The following is a 16586-nucleotide window of genomic DNA, read 5'->3' as shown; positions in this document are numbered from 1 at the left end:
CCTGACACAGGTGAAGAAATATCACCGGTTGAAAGAAGAAGCCAGCAAGAGAGCAGCTACCCTGGCCCAGGAGCTGGAGAAGTTCAATCGAGACCAGAAGGCCGACCAGGACCGGCTGGATCTGGAAGAACGGAAGAAAGTAGAGACAGAGGTGGGCATGCCTTACAAGATTAGGGGTGATGGTCCAGAGAAATGGAAGTAATGATAGTCTTGACAGTAATGATCATAGTTAACATCTAGCATGGGGCTTCCCTGGTGCCTCAGTGGTAAAGAATCTGCCTGCCAATGCAGGAGACACAGGTTTGATCCCTGGGTCAGGAAGATCCCCTGGAGAAGGAAATGGCAACCCATTCTAGTATTCTTGCCTGGGAAATTCCATGGACAGAGGAGCCTGGCGGGCTACAGTCTATGGGATCTCAAAAGAGTTGGACACAGCGACTAAACAACAAAAGGCAAACTCTTACTGTGTGCTAGGCACTGTTTTTTACATATATGCAGTCATCTTTTAAAAGATTTATTTATTTGTCTGTTTTGTTTTTGGCTGTCCTGGTTCTTAGCTGCTGCTTGCAGCCTTTCTCTAGTTGCAGTGCTCAGGCTTCTCATTGCAATGGCTTCTCTTTTTGCAGCACATGGGCTCTAGGGCCCATGGGCTTCAATAGTTGTGGCTCTCCTGGGCTCCAGAATGCTGGCTCAATAGTTGTGGAACATGGGCTTAGTTGCTCTGCAGCATGTGGGATCTTCCTGGACCAGGGATTGAACCTCTCTCCCCTGCATTGGCAGGTGAATTCTCAACCACGGGATTACCAGGGAGGTCCCTGCCTAAGGTTATTAACTGGCGGAACTGGGATATGGAACTGGGCAGTGTAGCCCACACTTTTTTGGTTTTTTTTGGCTGCACCTTGTGGCATGTGGAATCTTAGTTCTCTGACCAGGGGTTGAATCTGCGCCCCCTGCAGTAGAAGGATAGAGTCCTAGCCACTGGACCACCAGGTAAGTCCTGGAAGCCCACACTTTCAAGTATACTTCACTTACTGTCTTCCTAATAACAATAATAGTAAAATAATAGGAATGATGGAAAGTTATTGTAATATTCCAAGAGCCTACAGTGTTCCAGGCATTGTGCTAAGCAGTTTTAAATGTTTAAAAGAAGGTATTAGGCATTAATAGCTATTTTATTAGTATTTAATAGCTAGGGGCTTCCCAGGTAGTACTAGTAGTAAAGAATCCACCTGCCAGTTCAGAATATAAGGGTTCAATCCCTGGGTTGGAAAGATCCTCTGGAGTAGGAAATGGCAACACACTCCAGTATTCTTGCCTGGAAAATTCCATGGACAGAGGAGCCTGGCAGGCTATAGTCCATGGGGCCACAAAGAGTAGGACATGACTGAGCAATTGAGTGCACACACACATAGAATTAGTGGCTAATACATGTTAAGCACTTAATGTGTATTCTATGAAGTGAAGGTTACCTGCATTTTATAGATGAGAAAGCAGAAGTGCAGAAAGGCCCAGAAAGCTTTACTTTGTCTTGGTTTGAGCCTCCCTGATTGGTGAGGAAGATGTTCCAGGCTGGGTAGAACACCTGTGAGAGGGTCTCATAGGGCCCATGCTGGCCCCGTCAGTTAGCAGAGGCACACTGAACACTGTATATCTGATTTTTAATAGGCCTCTTATACTAGTGACAGATTGTCTGTGATTGTTAGGCTCTTAGGATGAGTAGGCATATGGGGGATGAGCCAGGGCTCCATGGTCTTGGCCTTAACTTGCTCAGCCTATGGTGATGTAGTGTCTTTGTTTCACTCCCAGGCCAAGATCAAGCAAAAGCTGCGGGAGATTGAAGAGAATCAGAAACGGATTGAGAAACTAGAGGAATACATCACAACCAGCAAGTATGTGGCTTTGTAACATTCCCTCTTACCTCCAGGCCTGTTCTTGTGAACCCTACCTGTCCTGCCCCTCCCCAGGAAGGACCCTCATAGTCCCTCTCGGCCAGGAATATTTTCTGGCCAGCCAGGATAACCCTGGTATTTCCTTACTTTGTAGGCAGTCTCTAGAGGAACAGAAGAAACTAGAGGGGGAGCTGACAGAGGAGGTGGAGATGGCCAAGAGACGTATTGATGAGATTAATAAGGAGCTGAACCAGGTAATGGAGCAGCTGGGGGATGCCCGCATCGACCGCCAGGAGAGCAGCCGCCAACAGCGAAAGGCCGAAATTATGGAAAGCATCAAGCGCCTGTACCCTGGTTCTGTGGTAAGAGTGGAAAGGGAACTCATTTCCTGACCACTTTCTTTCATACTCACTGTCAGATAATTTTCCCAGCAGCCCCATGAGGACAGGATTGCTAATCCCATTTTTACAACTGGGGAGAACTGAAGGTCAGAGAGGTTAAATGACTTGCTCAAAACAGCATAGCTTACATGTATAAGAACTGCAATTCAAACCCAACTTGTTCTGACTCTTAACCTTGTGTTCTTTTCGTCACACCAGTTGTATCTTTCTGAAAGTTCTGTCTTGCTTGTGTCCACTCCTTTATGGGAGGTGGAAAAAGTGAAGAGGCCTTTGGGAAAGGGAACAGGCTGCAGGGCAGGAATTAGTTCCCAGGATGTATCAATAGCTCTGTGCAGGCTTCAGTGTGAGCTCCTTAGACATACAACAGTCGGCTCATTTACTAGGTTTTATCAGATCTCTTGGCCTCTTGAACGAAATCCTGAGTTCCCAGATTCCCTGAATATTATCCCTCTGTTGCTGTAATTCCATCCCTGGGTTCAACTTAATTGGGTTCTACAAATATTTCTTGATCATTTCTGTAGTTCAAGGGTCCCCAGCCTCTGGGATCTAATGCCTGATGATCTGAGGTGGAGCTGATGTAATAATAATAGAAATAAAGTGCACAATAAATGTAATGTGGGATGATTCAAGTGCATTGCATTTATTGTGCACTTTATTTGTGGAACCCAATTAAGTTGCATAATGCCTGTGGTGGCAGTGGTCTGTGAAATGGTAAAAGTGAGGTTTAGAAAGATGATTCTGGATTCAGACATGACTGCCTGAAGTTGTTGCTTTGTGGCCAGAGTAGGCCTTTTTTCCATAGTTTGGGGGCTGTGCTCCTGATAGAGATTCTGACCTGCCATCCCTCTTCTAAGTTGGGAATTAGGGTTCCTGAGTCAGCTCTCAAAAACTTCATGCTTCATTCTTCTGACTTTCCTTAGTACGGCCGCCTCATTGACCTCTGCCAGCCCACACAAAAGAAGTATCAGATTGCAGTAACCAAGGTTTTGGGCAAGAACATGGATGCCATTATTGTAGACTCAGAGAAGACAGGCCGGGACTGCATTCAGTATATCAAGGAGCAGCGTGGGGAGCCTGAGACTTTCTTACCTCTTGATTACCTGGAGGTGAGGCTGGTGGTGATGGGGCCAAGGCATTGTGAGAGGGCTGCTCCTCCTAGCCCTCCATGTTCAGCCACTTAACTAAGCTTTTTCTCACAGGTAAAACCTACAGATGAGAAACTCCGGGAGCTGAAGGGGGCAAAGCTGGTGATTGATGTGATTCGCTATGAGCCACCTCACATCAAAAAGGCCCTGCAGTATGCTTGTGGCAATGCCCTTGTCTGTGACAATGTGGAGGATGCCCGCCGCATAGCCTTTGGAGGCCACCAGCGCCACAAGGTATGGATTCCTTTGCCACATTGTAACTGGATAGGCTTAGTATTGGCGATTCCTTTGTTCAGCTTCTCCCCCCTCCTGTCTTTTCCCTGCTGTATTTAGACAGTGGCACTGGATGGGACCCTGTTCCAGAAGTCAGGGGTGATCTCTGGCGGGGCCAGTGACCTGAAGGCCAAGGCCCGACGCTGGGATGAGAAAGCAGTAGACAAGTTGAAAGAGAAGAAGGAGCGGTTGACAGAAGAGCTGAAGGTAAACCACAGGCAGGGCTGTCCCTAGGAATGGGGGTCCTAAGCCCAGGCCAGCCGGCCACCTTCTTACCACTTAGCCTTTCCCTCTTGTCCACTTCAGGAGCAGATGAAGGCAAAGCGAAAAGAGGCAGAACTACGTCAGGTGCAGTCTCAGGCCCACGGACTGCAGATGCGGCTCAAGTACTCACAGAGTGACCTAGAACAGACCAAGACACGGCATCTGGCCCTTAATCTGCAGGTGGGGCCTGACCTTCAGCCCTGTTCACCAATGGCCATCCTCATATTCCTGGTCTAGGCTTTTCTAGGGGTGGGGAAGTTGTCCCTCTTCCGTCTCTCCTCCCAGTCTGTTCCTGGAAATCAGGAATAGAAGGCATAGAGTTAGACAGTCAGGGGTTTAGGACTTGGCTCTATGATATTAGGCAAGTTACTAAACCTCTCAATGTTCAAATCTTTTGCTCATTTTTATATTGGTTTGTAAGAGTTTTTTGAAAAATATATTCCAGAAATGTCTTTTTCGAATGCATGTATTACAGATACTCAAAAAACAGAATGAAACAAATACCAAACAAAAACAAAGAAACCTCAGTATCTATTTTTTCATCTTAATCTGTAAATTATCTGTAGAATTATAGGGTCCTTGCACAGATTGAATGAGTTAATACATGTGAAGTATTTAGACTGATTGCTTGTACCAAGTGAATGTTCAGTAAATGTTAGGTGCTATTAACCTAATTCATTCAACAAATATTTGAGTTTCTTCTGAGTTTTGAAAGTGAGCTACAGATAGTTCAGTCCCTGTGAGTGGAGGTACTTTTCTAGCTATATTAATGTGTTTGATTATAGGTCCTTCTCCAGACCACTCTGGAGGTGTTATGTAATATGTAGTATATATGTCATTTTTCTAAAATCAAAAAGTCTAAATTCCAGGACACACCTGGCCCCAAGGGTTATAGATGAGGGAAGTGTAGACCTGTAAATAACGATGTTTATTGTGTGCCCAGTCTTTTGGATTGAAGCTGGCGGACTGGAGGCCAGGGAAGGAAGCCATATGATGGTTCAAGTGAAAGATGATGCAGCCTTGAGTGGAGCAGTGCTAACTCAGGTTCTGTGTGTGGAGAGTTAGCCCTTTTTGTCCATGGGACTGGTACATACAGGGTGGCTCTTTTTTTCTCTAAGGATCCTGGTCTCTTTTGTCCTCTCAACTCCGTTTCTTACAGGAAAAGTCCAAGCTGGAGAGTGAGCTAGCCAACTTTGGGCCTCGAATCAATGATATCAAAAGGATCATCCAGAGCCGAGAGAGGGAAATGAAAGACTTAAAGGAGAAGATGAACCAGGTTGGTAGAGGATGGACCTGCCCAGTACGGGCAGGACTAGGATTGGAAGCAGTACTCTGACCCAAAGGGCCTTTTCTCTCCCTTGCTTCTCTCCTTAGGTAGAGGATGAGGTATTTGAAGAGTTTTGTCGGGAGATTGGTGTGCGCAATATCCGGGAGTTTGAGGAAGAGAAGGTGAAGCGGCAGAATGAAATCGCCAAGAAGCGGTAGGTGGAAGTCTGGGTAGAAGGGGGAGATTGAGGTATCCTTGAGCCCCTAGCCTGACATCTGGGGAGTCAAATGCCATCATAAGGTAAGGAGCAGCTTTTAGAATGATGGACATTTATTGTAGTCACCTTTAAAGAACAGGGACATCAGGGAAGCATGTGTCACAGTATGGGGGTTAAGAGTGCCAGCTTTAAACATGGTTTACCTGGATTAAAATCCTAGCTTCAAGGTTCCTTTACCTCTCTAAGCCCTAGTTTCCTTATGTGTCAGATGGGATAATAATGATACCTATCTCATAGATTGTCAGATGACTCAGAGGTTGGGCTTAATCCTTATAAAGTATTTAGCATGATACTTAGCACCTACTAAGAGCAGCAGATAATAGGCCACAGCAGTGAAAGCCTAACCACTAGAACCACCCAGGGAACTCCCAATAGATACTTTTATTATTGTCATTATCCTCATAGGTGATGAGTGTGAGGAGGGCCAAAGTTCTAGGTTGGAAGAATAGTAAGAACAAAGCAAGTTCTCTTCTTTCCCAGTTTAATTATTCATTTGTTCAACCAACCTTGTGCCAAGTTGTCCTGTGCTAGGTATTGGAAACAGTGGGAAGATGAGGGTAAGATAGATGAACACGACAGTCTCTCTGAAGGAGGTCACCCCTTGAATCCTGGGCTTAATCAGCCCATCACCCATATTGTAACAGTTCATTGGTCTCCTACCCCCAAGCCAGGCTCAAGGGATATAGAATTGAATCAGAGACTGTCCCTGTCCTGAGGGAGTTTTGGGGTAGTGGAGGAGACAAACAAGTAGATTAGCAATTTCAGAATGATGCTGTACTTTTAGGTAGATAGAAAGTACAGAGGAAAATGTTCAAGGAACTGTAGATCAACAGGAAGAAAAAAAACAAACCTAGAGACGCAGTAGAAGAACGGACAGGATATAGTCATATATAGCATTTCATGGAAAGAGAAGCTCGAATGGCTAATAACTGTGAGTTGATGTTCAGTCTGATTCCTAATCAAATAAATGCAAATTAAAACAACCTAGCAGCATTTGGTGAAAACAAGTCTACATGAGCCCTTTGACTTAGCAAAGCCACTCCTTGGGTCTGTATCCCAGAGAGAGTTTTGGCCACCGGGTCTCAAAAAGAGACAAATTCAGAGTTGTTCATCTTGGCGTACTTTGTGATAGTGTGACGTTCATAGCAATGTAGACAGCTGTCACTGCAGGGAAATACAAGTTAAATGTGATGACTGTACAGACTATGGAATACTCTGTTCAGACAGCAACTAGATTTACAGGCAGTAACAAGGATAAATTTATGACACTGTACTTTTGTGTAAATTTAAAAGTGACATATTACAAGTATGCATTTTAAGGTTATATACATATGTATATGTCTACCTATCTGTATATAATGTATTTGCTTTGTATTTGTATTTGTAAATACATTTGTATTTGTAAATACATGTATTTTGTATTTTTAAATGTATTTGTAAATACATTCGGTGTATGTATTTGTAGGGAACATAATAGGAGTAGAAATCTGATTGAACCCAAGGAGACAAGAGAAAGGTCTTGTACAGACAGTGATCATAAAAGTTATATGAACTCTGGGGTATGATTAACTCAACTGCACCCAAAAGGGAGGAACCCAACAAAGTATAATAGAAACAAAGAACCTGTTCGCAATCCTCAGGAAAGGTTTTACAGAACAAGGAGTGATGAACTGGAGACCTGTAGAGTGATTTAGCCAGCCAGGCAGTACACAGAAGGGAGTTCCAAGCAGTGAGAACAGCATGCTCAGAGGTGTGAGAGAGCATGCCTTTTTCTGTAAACTAAGTATTAAATGTCTGGAGCAGAAAAATGGCGTCAGGAGGAAGGTGGGGGTGTTGGAAAGGTCAGCAGGGGCCAGATCACAGAAGGCTTTATGAGTCATTCTTAAGAGATTGAACTTAAAATTGCATAGCTCAAAATTATAGAGTTAATTACATTCTATTTGGATTATAGTGACTAATAGGTTTAAGCTGCTAGCATGACATCTGGCAACATCTGTCACACCATATTGGGTGGAGGGGCAGTTGGAAGTTAGCCCTGCCTGTCCTGCTAATATCTGTGTATGCTAGTTGCATACTTTTATAATTTCTAAAGAGTTAGTGAGGAGGGAACTACCAGGGATCTGTTTTCTCCATTTTTTTTTTTAAACTATCCAATCTCTGCCCCCATAGAAGTTCTGGAATCTTGGGGCAGAGGTATGTGCAGGGGTTTGGGGAGTTGGAAAGAGTCAAACCCCATGAACTGAATACAGTCAGTCAACCTAGAGATGGTGATGATAACTAATAATTTATTGAGTACTTACTGTACCAGACAAGGTTCTAAAGACTTTATATGTATTAATTCCCAATGACTGAGGTAAGTACTATTGTTATTTCCATTTTTCAGTTGAGAAAACAGGTAAAGAGATAAAATTAACTTGTCTGAGATTCACTACCAGTAAATGGCAGAGTTGGGATACCAGTCCTCTTATCCTACCACATTATATTGTAAGGATGCCATAGGAGAAGAATCCCAGGTTTTGGTGTTTAGACTGGGATCTGATTTCACATTTGCTAGCTGTATGGCCTTGGGCAAAGTCTTTTACCTCTTGGCGAAAGTTTCTTTTTTTTTTTGTAAATTGAGGATAATAATGCCTTGTAGAGCTATTTGTTAGAGGATTAGAGGTAATGTATGTAAACTACACAGAAGCTTAATAAATAGGAATTAACATAGCTAGTGGATTCAAGTGGACCTTTTTATATCTGCTTCTAGGAACTTGTCGGGGAAGGGCTCCAGTGTTTAAAAGAAGATTAATGGAGTTTGGCCCAATCTCCTCTGCCTTGTGCCATACCTATAAAGCTAGGCCAGGGAACTTAGTTCTGTAACTTGAGGGGACGGTTTTATATGGATCTGTGGATGAGCTCAGTGGTGACTTATATTCAGCAGTAACTGAGTCCCTGTGCCCTAGGCCTAGTTCTCCTTTCTCCCCACAGTTTGGAGTTTGAGAATCAGAAGACTCGTTTGGGTATCCAGTTGGATTTTGAAAAGAACCAACTGAAGGAGGACCAGGATAAAGTACACATGTGGGAGCAGACAGTGAAAAAAGATGAAAATGAGATCGAAAAGCTCAAGAAGGTAAGAAAGGAGAACATGAAAAACTAAAAACTAGGAGAAAAAATTAGAAGAGATAATATCCATAATTTATAAAGTCCTCTAAATAAGAAAAACACCAAGACCTAAATAGAGAGAAAAATGAGTGGCATCAACAGTTCAAGGAGAAATTCAAATAACCCATAAACACATATCCATAATTGAGCCTTAGTAGAACTCAAAGGAATGCAAATTAAAACAATAATTACGTGTAATTTGTTTCTTATCACATCACCCAAGATTTTTTTTCTTTTAAAAGGATACTAGCATGTTGCACAAGACCAGCATTCTTAGGCCATGTGGCAGCATCCATTGAGAGTCTTCAGAATACATTTCTCCTAACTAATACCTGAGGAGATCCAAAGTGCTGGCATAGCTTTGTGCACACAGGTTGATAATTAGTGACAAATATTTATAGTTCCATATAGGAAACTGTCCCGTGTCTCCTGGGAATTAGGATTGAAGCAAATTATGCTACATTCATGTAAGTATTTGTGTAGTTTAATAGTTTCATATTTGAGTAATATACTGACCTCTTTTAAAGATTTATTTTGGCTTAAAATATCCTTAAAAACAAACATACCACTTAACCAAAAAGCCAGGACAAACTTCCAAATTAATTTTATAATTAACCACATTAACTCAGTGCAACAGGTGATGGTGTTTTGCTGATACTGAATTCCTTTTCACAGTGTGCCTGTGCTGACTGCCATGGCTCAGTTTCTTTGAGTCAAGCATGCCTGTTCCACCAGTTCTTTGATGACTCATTTACCCACACCCCTTCTCTTTAAATTCCTGTGGAACATTTTTTTTAAATTTCTTTGGCTGCAACAGGTCTTAGTTAGGGCATGCAGGATCTTTAGTTGTGGCACTTGGGATCTAGTTCCCTGACCAGGAATCGAACCCAGGCCCCCTGCCCTGGGGGTGTAGAGTCAACCATTGGACCATCAGGGAATTCCCTAAACTGCTGTGAAGCTTTTGTTACTTGGAACATCCCTACCTGAGGTGATTTGATTCTCACTTGGCTTAAGTATATCATTTGATTTTTATGTCTGCCTTTGTTATTGGTTGTATGGTTTTGTTTTTTGTTTTTCTCCATTAAACCCTGATGATTGAAGTAGTCTTCTTTGGTGTCACTGCAATCTTCAATGCAAATAGAGATTGGGTAGTAAAATCCTGGGGCAGGAGTAGGTAGACATGTAGATGATTCAGAATCATTTATTTCTTTTTGACTTTTTATTTTGAAATCATTTTAAATTTAGCAGGAAGTTGCAAAAATAGTACTAAGAACTCCCATCTACCTGTCACCAAGATTCATCAATCATTATTTGCCGTATTAGCATTTGCACTCTGTATGCATATTATTTCTTATGCGTTACAGATATATCCCCTTCTGTGACTTTCAGATCAAAATGAAAACGTTCTCCTTAAAAAAAAAAATCAGAACATAATAACTAAGATTATAATCCCCATTGACTGACCACTCTCAATCCCAGTCCTTTTACTCTTCCTAGGGCCAGTCCCATATAGAGTGTATTCTCCCAGACTTTATAGGCATTAATTACATTCTTATATGTGTGAAAAGTGAAAGTGAAAGTCGCTCAGTCATGTCCGACTCTTTGCGACTCCATGGACTATACAGTCCATGGAATTCTCCAGGCCAGAATACTGGAGTGGGTTTCCCTTCTCCAGCAACCTTCCCAACCCAGGGATTGAACCCAGGTCTCCTGCAATGCAGGCAGATTCTTTACCAGCTGAGTCACAAGGGAAGTCCTCTTATAAGTATACTTATGGAAAACATACAGTATTATGCTTTTTAAAAATATTGATGTTGTTGCTCGTGACAGTAATGTTGATGTGAAAAAGATGCTTAAATAACATTAAGTCAGAATACAGACTTTTAATTATAATTTAGTCTCAACTATATAGACTTATCCATAAGTAATATTGGGAGGTGATAGGCTAAATGTTAATTGGTTACCTCTGCCTGGTGGGATTCAAGTAATTTCTTTTTTTCCTCCTATTTCATACTTTTTTATACTTTGAACATTTCTACAGCAGACAGTTTGTATATTGGGGTTGGGGGAAGATCAACAAAATAATTTGGAAAAAGGTAAAAAGCCAGAGGAGTGATGGGGGTTTGTAAAAGCAGAGCTTATTGAAGATAGATTCCAAGAAACTACCTGGTAGAAAGGGTGGGCACAGAGGGAGAAGATTCCATTCCATTCCAGTGGGAATGGAGGGAAAGCCTTCACTTCTTGTGTTCCCCCTGCTGGGCTCAGGAGGAGCAGAGACATATGAAGATCATAGATGAGACCATGGCGCAGCTACAAGACCTGAAGAACCAGCACCTGGCCAAGAAGTCAGAGGTGAATGACAAGAACCATGAGATGGAGGAGATTCGTAAGAAACTGGGGGGCGCCAACAAGTGAGTGGGTTCAGATCTGGGCTTGGCGAAAGTACATAGTATGGGCAGCTTGCTGGATTTGGATCTCACCTATCTCCCTGAATCTTCTTAGGGAAATGACCCATTTACAGAAGGAGGTGACAGCCATTGAGACCAAGCTTGAACAGAAGCGCAGTGACCGCCACAACTTGCTACAGGCCTGCAAGATGCAGGACATCAAGTTGCCACTGTCTAAGGGCACCATGGATGATATTAGTCAGGAAGAGGTGAGTATCATGGCTGGTGGTGGGTGTGGGCTGTGAACAACATAACCAGGGATGGGGGATGAAGGTGGCCAGGGAGGGCAGGTGAGAGAGAGAAGGATGGTGGGTGAGGGTGGTGAGTGACAAAAGGAGGGATGCAGAGGAGTTGAGGCAGGGTGAGGCTGTGAAGACAGGTGAGGTGAAAGGTAATAGCCTTGCAGTTGTTGGGGGTAGGGTATCTGTCAGTAAGTGGAGAAGGAGGTAAGCCAGTAGAAGAGGAAATCATTCATTAACCTCAGGGACCTGAGCTAAGATAGTTCAGCAGATTATGGATATTGGTTGTTGTTCAGTCATTCAGTCATGTCCGACTCTTTGCGACCCCATGGACTGCAGCATGCCAGGCTTCCCTGTCCTTCACTATCTCCCAGAGTTTGCTCAAATTCATGTCTATTGAGTTGGTGATGCTATCTAACCATCTCATCCCAAGAGCAAAAGAAGATGGAAGTTGAGGGCCCTAAGGGATGGTAACTTAGCAGTGAGAGAGGTTGGTCAGGAGAAGGTTAGGTAGGGGACAGCAGCAATGCAAAGGTGATGAAGCATAGTTATGGGAAAGGGAAAGACACGAGCCAATAGAATAGCCAAGGCATTTTATCCACTGGAAGTGAGGCTTGATAGCAAGGGGACAGGACTGTTAACTGAGAAGAGGTCTGCAGATATCTTGTCTTTGACCTGAACATGTATCTCAGTCCCACATGTCTTTCTCCCTCCTTTCTTCCCAAATAGTATTTCCATTTAATTCAGCAAAATCTTCTGAACACTGACAGTGTGCCAGGCATCATGGTAGCACATGATATACATACTTCTAATCCTAAGCACAGCCTTGCCAGGCAGTCATGGTCCCATGTTACAGATGAGGGTTTGTGTGTTTAAATGAGGATTTAAGCAACAGCATGTCTTGCCCAAGTTCACACCATTAGTCAGTGGCAGAGTCCAATTTTGAACTCAGGTCTTTCTGCCATCAAAGCTGCTTTTCCTTCTACCACAAGTGCTTTCTATCAAGGTGCTTCTCAGAGGCTGCCAAGAAGCCCCCCTCTCCAGCTCACGGTAGAGGAGTACTTTTATGGCCAGTCAGCTGCATTTGACTCTCCCTCTCACTATTGCAGGGTAGCTCCCAAGGGGAGGATTCAGTGAGTGGCTCCCAACGGACTTCCAATATCTATGCTCGAGAGGCTCTCATCGAGATTGACTACGGTGACCTGTGTGAGGATCTGAAGGTGAGGTTCAGCCTTGGGGGTGGGGACATCCTCCCAGCTGTCCAGAGAAAGGGTCAGCCCATCTGGGGGCCCTATGGAGACAGACCATGCCTGGAAAGAAGGGCAAACTGGCAAGGGGGGTGGAGTTGTGATTTAGGTTCTCCCCTCATATGCACACACAGACACAGGCACATCTTCTACCCCCCACTCCCAGCTGCTCCCATCCCTGCCTGTTACCAGTCTTCCCCTTCCACCTGTGTACACAACTCAGCCTAGATACATGGAGAACAAGCTCCTGTACAGTGAACAGATAAACTCTGGAGGTTCCTCAGGGCTCTGTCCCAGGCATCCTTTCCTTATGTGGGGTTCTCATCCTTCATATCTCCTCTCCCAGGACTTCAGCTGCTATCTCTATGTTAGGTCCCACAGGTACCTCAAACCCCAGCCTTCCTCCCCAAATCTGCCTCTTCAGTGTCCTTGACTCTCTCTCTCAGTTTGCATGTATAATGAATTAGCAAGCCCTGTCGATTCTACCTTCCAAATGTCTACTGAATTCTACTTTTCTCTGTTTGTACTGTAATCTAGTGCAGGCTGCTTTCACCTCTCACATGGACTACTACAGGAGCCCCCTGAATAGTTTCTGATGCTTTCCAAGCTATCATTATAGCCAGGGGGACTTGATATTTAAAAAAAAAAAAAACTTTTTATTATGGAAACTTTCAAACAGATACCGAAATAGAATGATATAATGAACCCCAGGTACCAATCATTCAGCTTCAATAATTAGCAGTATATGGTTAATCCTGTTTTTTATACCCTTCCTTATTGGCACATTTAAAATCAAATTCTAGGTATCATTCATAATTACCTCAGTATATATCTCTGGCAGGATTCTTTTTTTTAAAATGTAGCCACAATATCATACCAAAAAATTAACACTGACTCTGCAATGTCACCTAATAGTCAATAAATGTTTAGATTTCCATGAATGTCCCATAAATATACTTTTTAAAAATGTTAGTGTTTTTAAATCAGGATTCAAGTGAGGTCCATGTGTTAAAATTGGTCTCTTATGGTCTATAACATTTTCTTGTCCCTTTTTATTTTTTTCTTCCTCTTTATGATAGAAACTGGGTCATTCAGTTCAGTTCAGTCTCTCAGTCTTGTCCGACTCTTTGTGATCCCATGAACCGCAGCACGTCAGGCCTCCCTGTCCACCAACTGCCAGAGTCTACCCAAACCCACGTCCATTGAGTTGGTGATGCCATCCAACTATCTCATCTGTCATCCCCTTCTCCTCCTGCCCTCAATCTTTCCTAGCATCAGGGTCTTTTCAAATGAGTCAGCTCTTTGCATCAAGTGGTCAAAGTATTAGAGTTTCAGCTTCAACATCAGTCCTTCCAATGAATATTCAGGACTGATCTTTAGGATGGACTGGTTGGATCTCCTTGCAGTCCAAGGGACTCTCAAGAGTCTTCTCCAACACCATAGTTCAAAAGCATCAATTCTTCAGTGCTCAGCTTTCTTTATAGTCCAACTCTCACATCCATACATGACCACTGGAAAAACCATAGCCTTGACTAGACAGACCTTTGTTGACAAAGTAATGTCTCTGCTTTTTAATATGCTATCTAGGTTGATCATAACTTTACTTCTAAGGAGTAAGCGTCTTTTAATTTCATGACTGCAATCACCATCTGCAGTGATTTTGGAGCCCAAAAAAACCAAGTGGGTCATTGGTCTTGTACAATTTTCTGTGCTGTGAATTTGACTGATTATGTCCCATGGTGTTATGTAACATGTTCTTCCATCCCTGTGTTCCCTATAAACTGATTGGTAAATCTATGGTTTGATTGGATTCAGGTTTATTTTTTATTTTTGGCAAGAATATATCATAGGTGGTGCTGTGTACTTGTAAACTTCCTTTTGCATCACATCAGTAGACACTGAATATCAGTTCTGTCTCTGTAGTGATAAGATTTGATGAATACACATTACCTATGAAATATTAAGCTTTTATATCCACCAATTAATTATATGAAACACTGATGCCAGAGGAACATGTTAAATAAAGTACAGGGATACAGTTAACTAAATCCAGACTGTGGGAAACTCAAAAGGACAAAAGGCCTGATCTCTTCCATAAATAAATGGGAAGAAAGAAATAAACAGAAAGGGAGAACTTTTATAGACTTATGAGATAAATCAACCAGTTAAAATTTGTAGCCCCCCCTTGAATCCATTGCAAAGAAAAGAGAGGCAGGGGAATTTCTAGATTAAGTGAGAATTAAGAGACATACAACCAAGTGTAATGTGGGCACCTTATTTGGAACCTGCTTTGAAAAACCTGTAAAAAATTTTTTTACATAGCATGATCAGGATGATTTGAACACTGTAGATAGTTTATGATGGATGTTCAGGAATTGCTGTTAATATTTCTAGGCGATAATGGTATTGTGGTAAAAACGTTCTTAGTTTTATAACAGTGGTTCTCAATGGGAGGGGTAGATTTGGTAATGTCTGGAGATACTCTTTTTCACACCCACTTGTCACAACTAGGGCAGAGGTTACTGCCAGTATCTAGTGGATAGACACCAGGGATGCTGCTAAACATCCTACAGTACACAAGGGACACTACCCACAACAACAGATCATCTGGCCCAAAATATTAGTGCTGAGATTCAGAATCCCTATTTTATAAATACATACTGAAATTATTTATGGATGAAATGTCTGAGATTTGCTTGAAAATAATTGAATATAGAAAGGAATTAGGTGTAGATGGCAGCGTATTGGCCATGAGTTGATAATTATTGAAGCTGATAATAGGTACGTGGGGGTTCATTTTATCATTATCTGCATTTTTGTGAATGTTTCAAGTTTTACATAATGTAAAGTTAAAAAAAGAAAAACAATCATGATCACCAGGTTAAGGTGTTGTTAGCCCCATCAATTTTATAAGGGGATTTTATCAAGTTCCCTATCAGCCTTTCACAGCAGGTTTTAGCAGTCATTAACAAATGATCATTGCCTATATCTATTAAGGGCTGCAAAATGGTAATTTTCTGATTTTTTTCATTCCTCCTATGTTTATTAATTGGATTTCTAAAAAGAACTTTCTCACATCAACTGTTTAGTTCTTTTGAAATACAGTTAGTACAGAGAAGGTAGGATAAATACTTAATTCTTTGCCTTTATTTCTCAGCTTTTAGAGTTGGTTGCCCTTATAACCTTTAAAGGTGACCAGTAAGGTTTCTAATTTATATTTTTTATGAACTTAAGTGTTTAAACATATTTTGGTATTTTTCAGTCTATTTGGAGTCATTTTTCTTTTTGATACTCATATTATCCCATTCTTGGCCATTGGGAGCCACTTCACGTTGATTTTTGCTGTTCTTATTTTTAGATTTTTATTACGGAAAACTTCATATGCATAAGTAAAATAGTACAGTGCTGCCTCATGGCCATCACCAGTGTCAGCAGTTATCAACTCATGGCCAAACTTGTTGCATGTGCACCCCCACACACGCCATCCTCTCCGCCCTCCCCACCCCCAGGACATTTAAAAGTAAATTCTGGACACTGTGTCTTTTCGTTTGTATTGTAAATATTTCAGAATGTATCTCTATAAGAGAAAATTATTTAAAATATTTAGAATTATCATACTAAAAACCCAGTAACTTAACATTGGAGTTATATATTATTATACAATTCCTTAATATTATGATCAGTATTCACATTTCCCGGATTGTTATACACATACACACACACTCTTTGCTTGTTTTAATTGAGAGTCAAATAAAATGAAAGAAACAGATAATTGATTTAGTGATTGGTTGATGTCTCACTTAATCCAAAAGTTCCTCCTGTCTATTTTTATTTTTCTCTACAATGTTTATTGTTGTTGAAGAAATTTGTTTATTTCTCCTGAAGGATTTTCTACGTTCTATACTGTTGATTATGTCCTGTGGTTTTTAAAATATTGCCCCAGAACAAAGCAAAAAAAATGAGTTCTGCTAGACCCTATAGTTCCTGTAAGTG

At 41.9% G+C, this 16586-nt stretch overlaps 1 protein-coding gene across 4 annotated transcripts in view; it reads left to right on the top strand.

Annotated features, from left to right (window-relative positions):
• SMC1A (structural maintenance of chromosomes 1A) overlaps window positions 1-16586 on the top strand; it is a 45702-nt gene that overhangs the window by 8043 nt on the left and 21073 nt on the right. For all 4 annotated transcript variants that reach the window (XM_070462791.1, XM_020877646.2, XM_070462792.1 and 1 more), the window contains 13 exons: window positions 11-151; window positions 1807-1889; window positions 2044-2251; window positions 3211-3396; window positions 3490-3669; window positions 3769-3915; window positions 4015-4152; window positions 5132-5248; window positions 5347-5453; window positions 8487-8628; window positions 10926-11071; window positions 11163-11316; window positions 12456-12566. In XM_070462791.1, the coding sequence (XP_070318892.1) occupies window positions 11-151; window positions 1807-1889; window positions 2044-2251; window positions 3211-3396; window positions 3490-3669; window positions 3769-3915; window positions 4015-4152; window positions 5132-5248; window positions 5347-5453; window positions 8487-8628; window positions 10926-11071; window positions 11163-11316; window positions 12456-12566 (1860 nt within the window). The remainder of the gene's footprint in view (window positions 1-10; window positions 152-1806; window positions 1890-2043; window positions 2252-3210; window positions 3397-3489; window positions 3670-3768; window positions 3916-4014; window positions 4153-5131; window positions 5249-5346; window positions 5454-8486; window positions 8629-10925; window positions 11072-11162; window positions 11317-12455; window positions 12567-16586) is intronic.

The sequence above is a fragment of the Odocoileus virginianus genome, unplaced genomic scaffold (genome assembly GCF_023699985.2).
Source record: "Odocoileus virginianus isolate 20LAN1187 ecotype Illinois unplaced genomic scaffold, Ovbor_1.2 Unplaced_Scaffold_14, whole genome shotgun sequence".
In the NCBI taxonomy this organism is placed as follows: Eukaryota; Metazoa; Chordata; class Mammalia; order Artiodactyla; family Cervidae; genus Odocoileus; species Odocoileus virginianus.
Note: the sequence above shows the minus strand (reverse complement) of the source record. Positions and strands in the feature narration are given on the sequence as shown.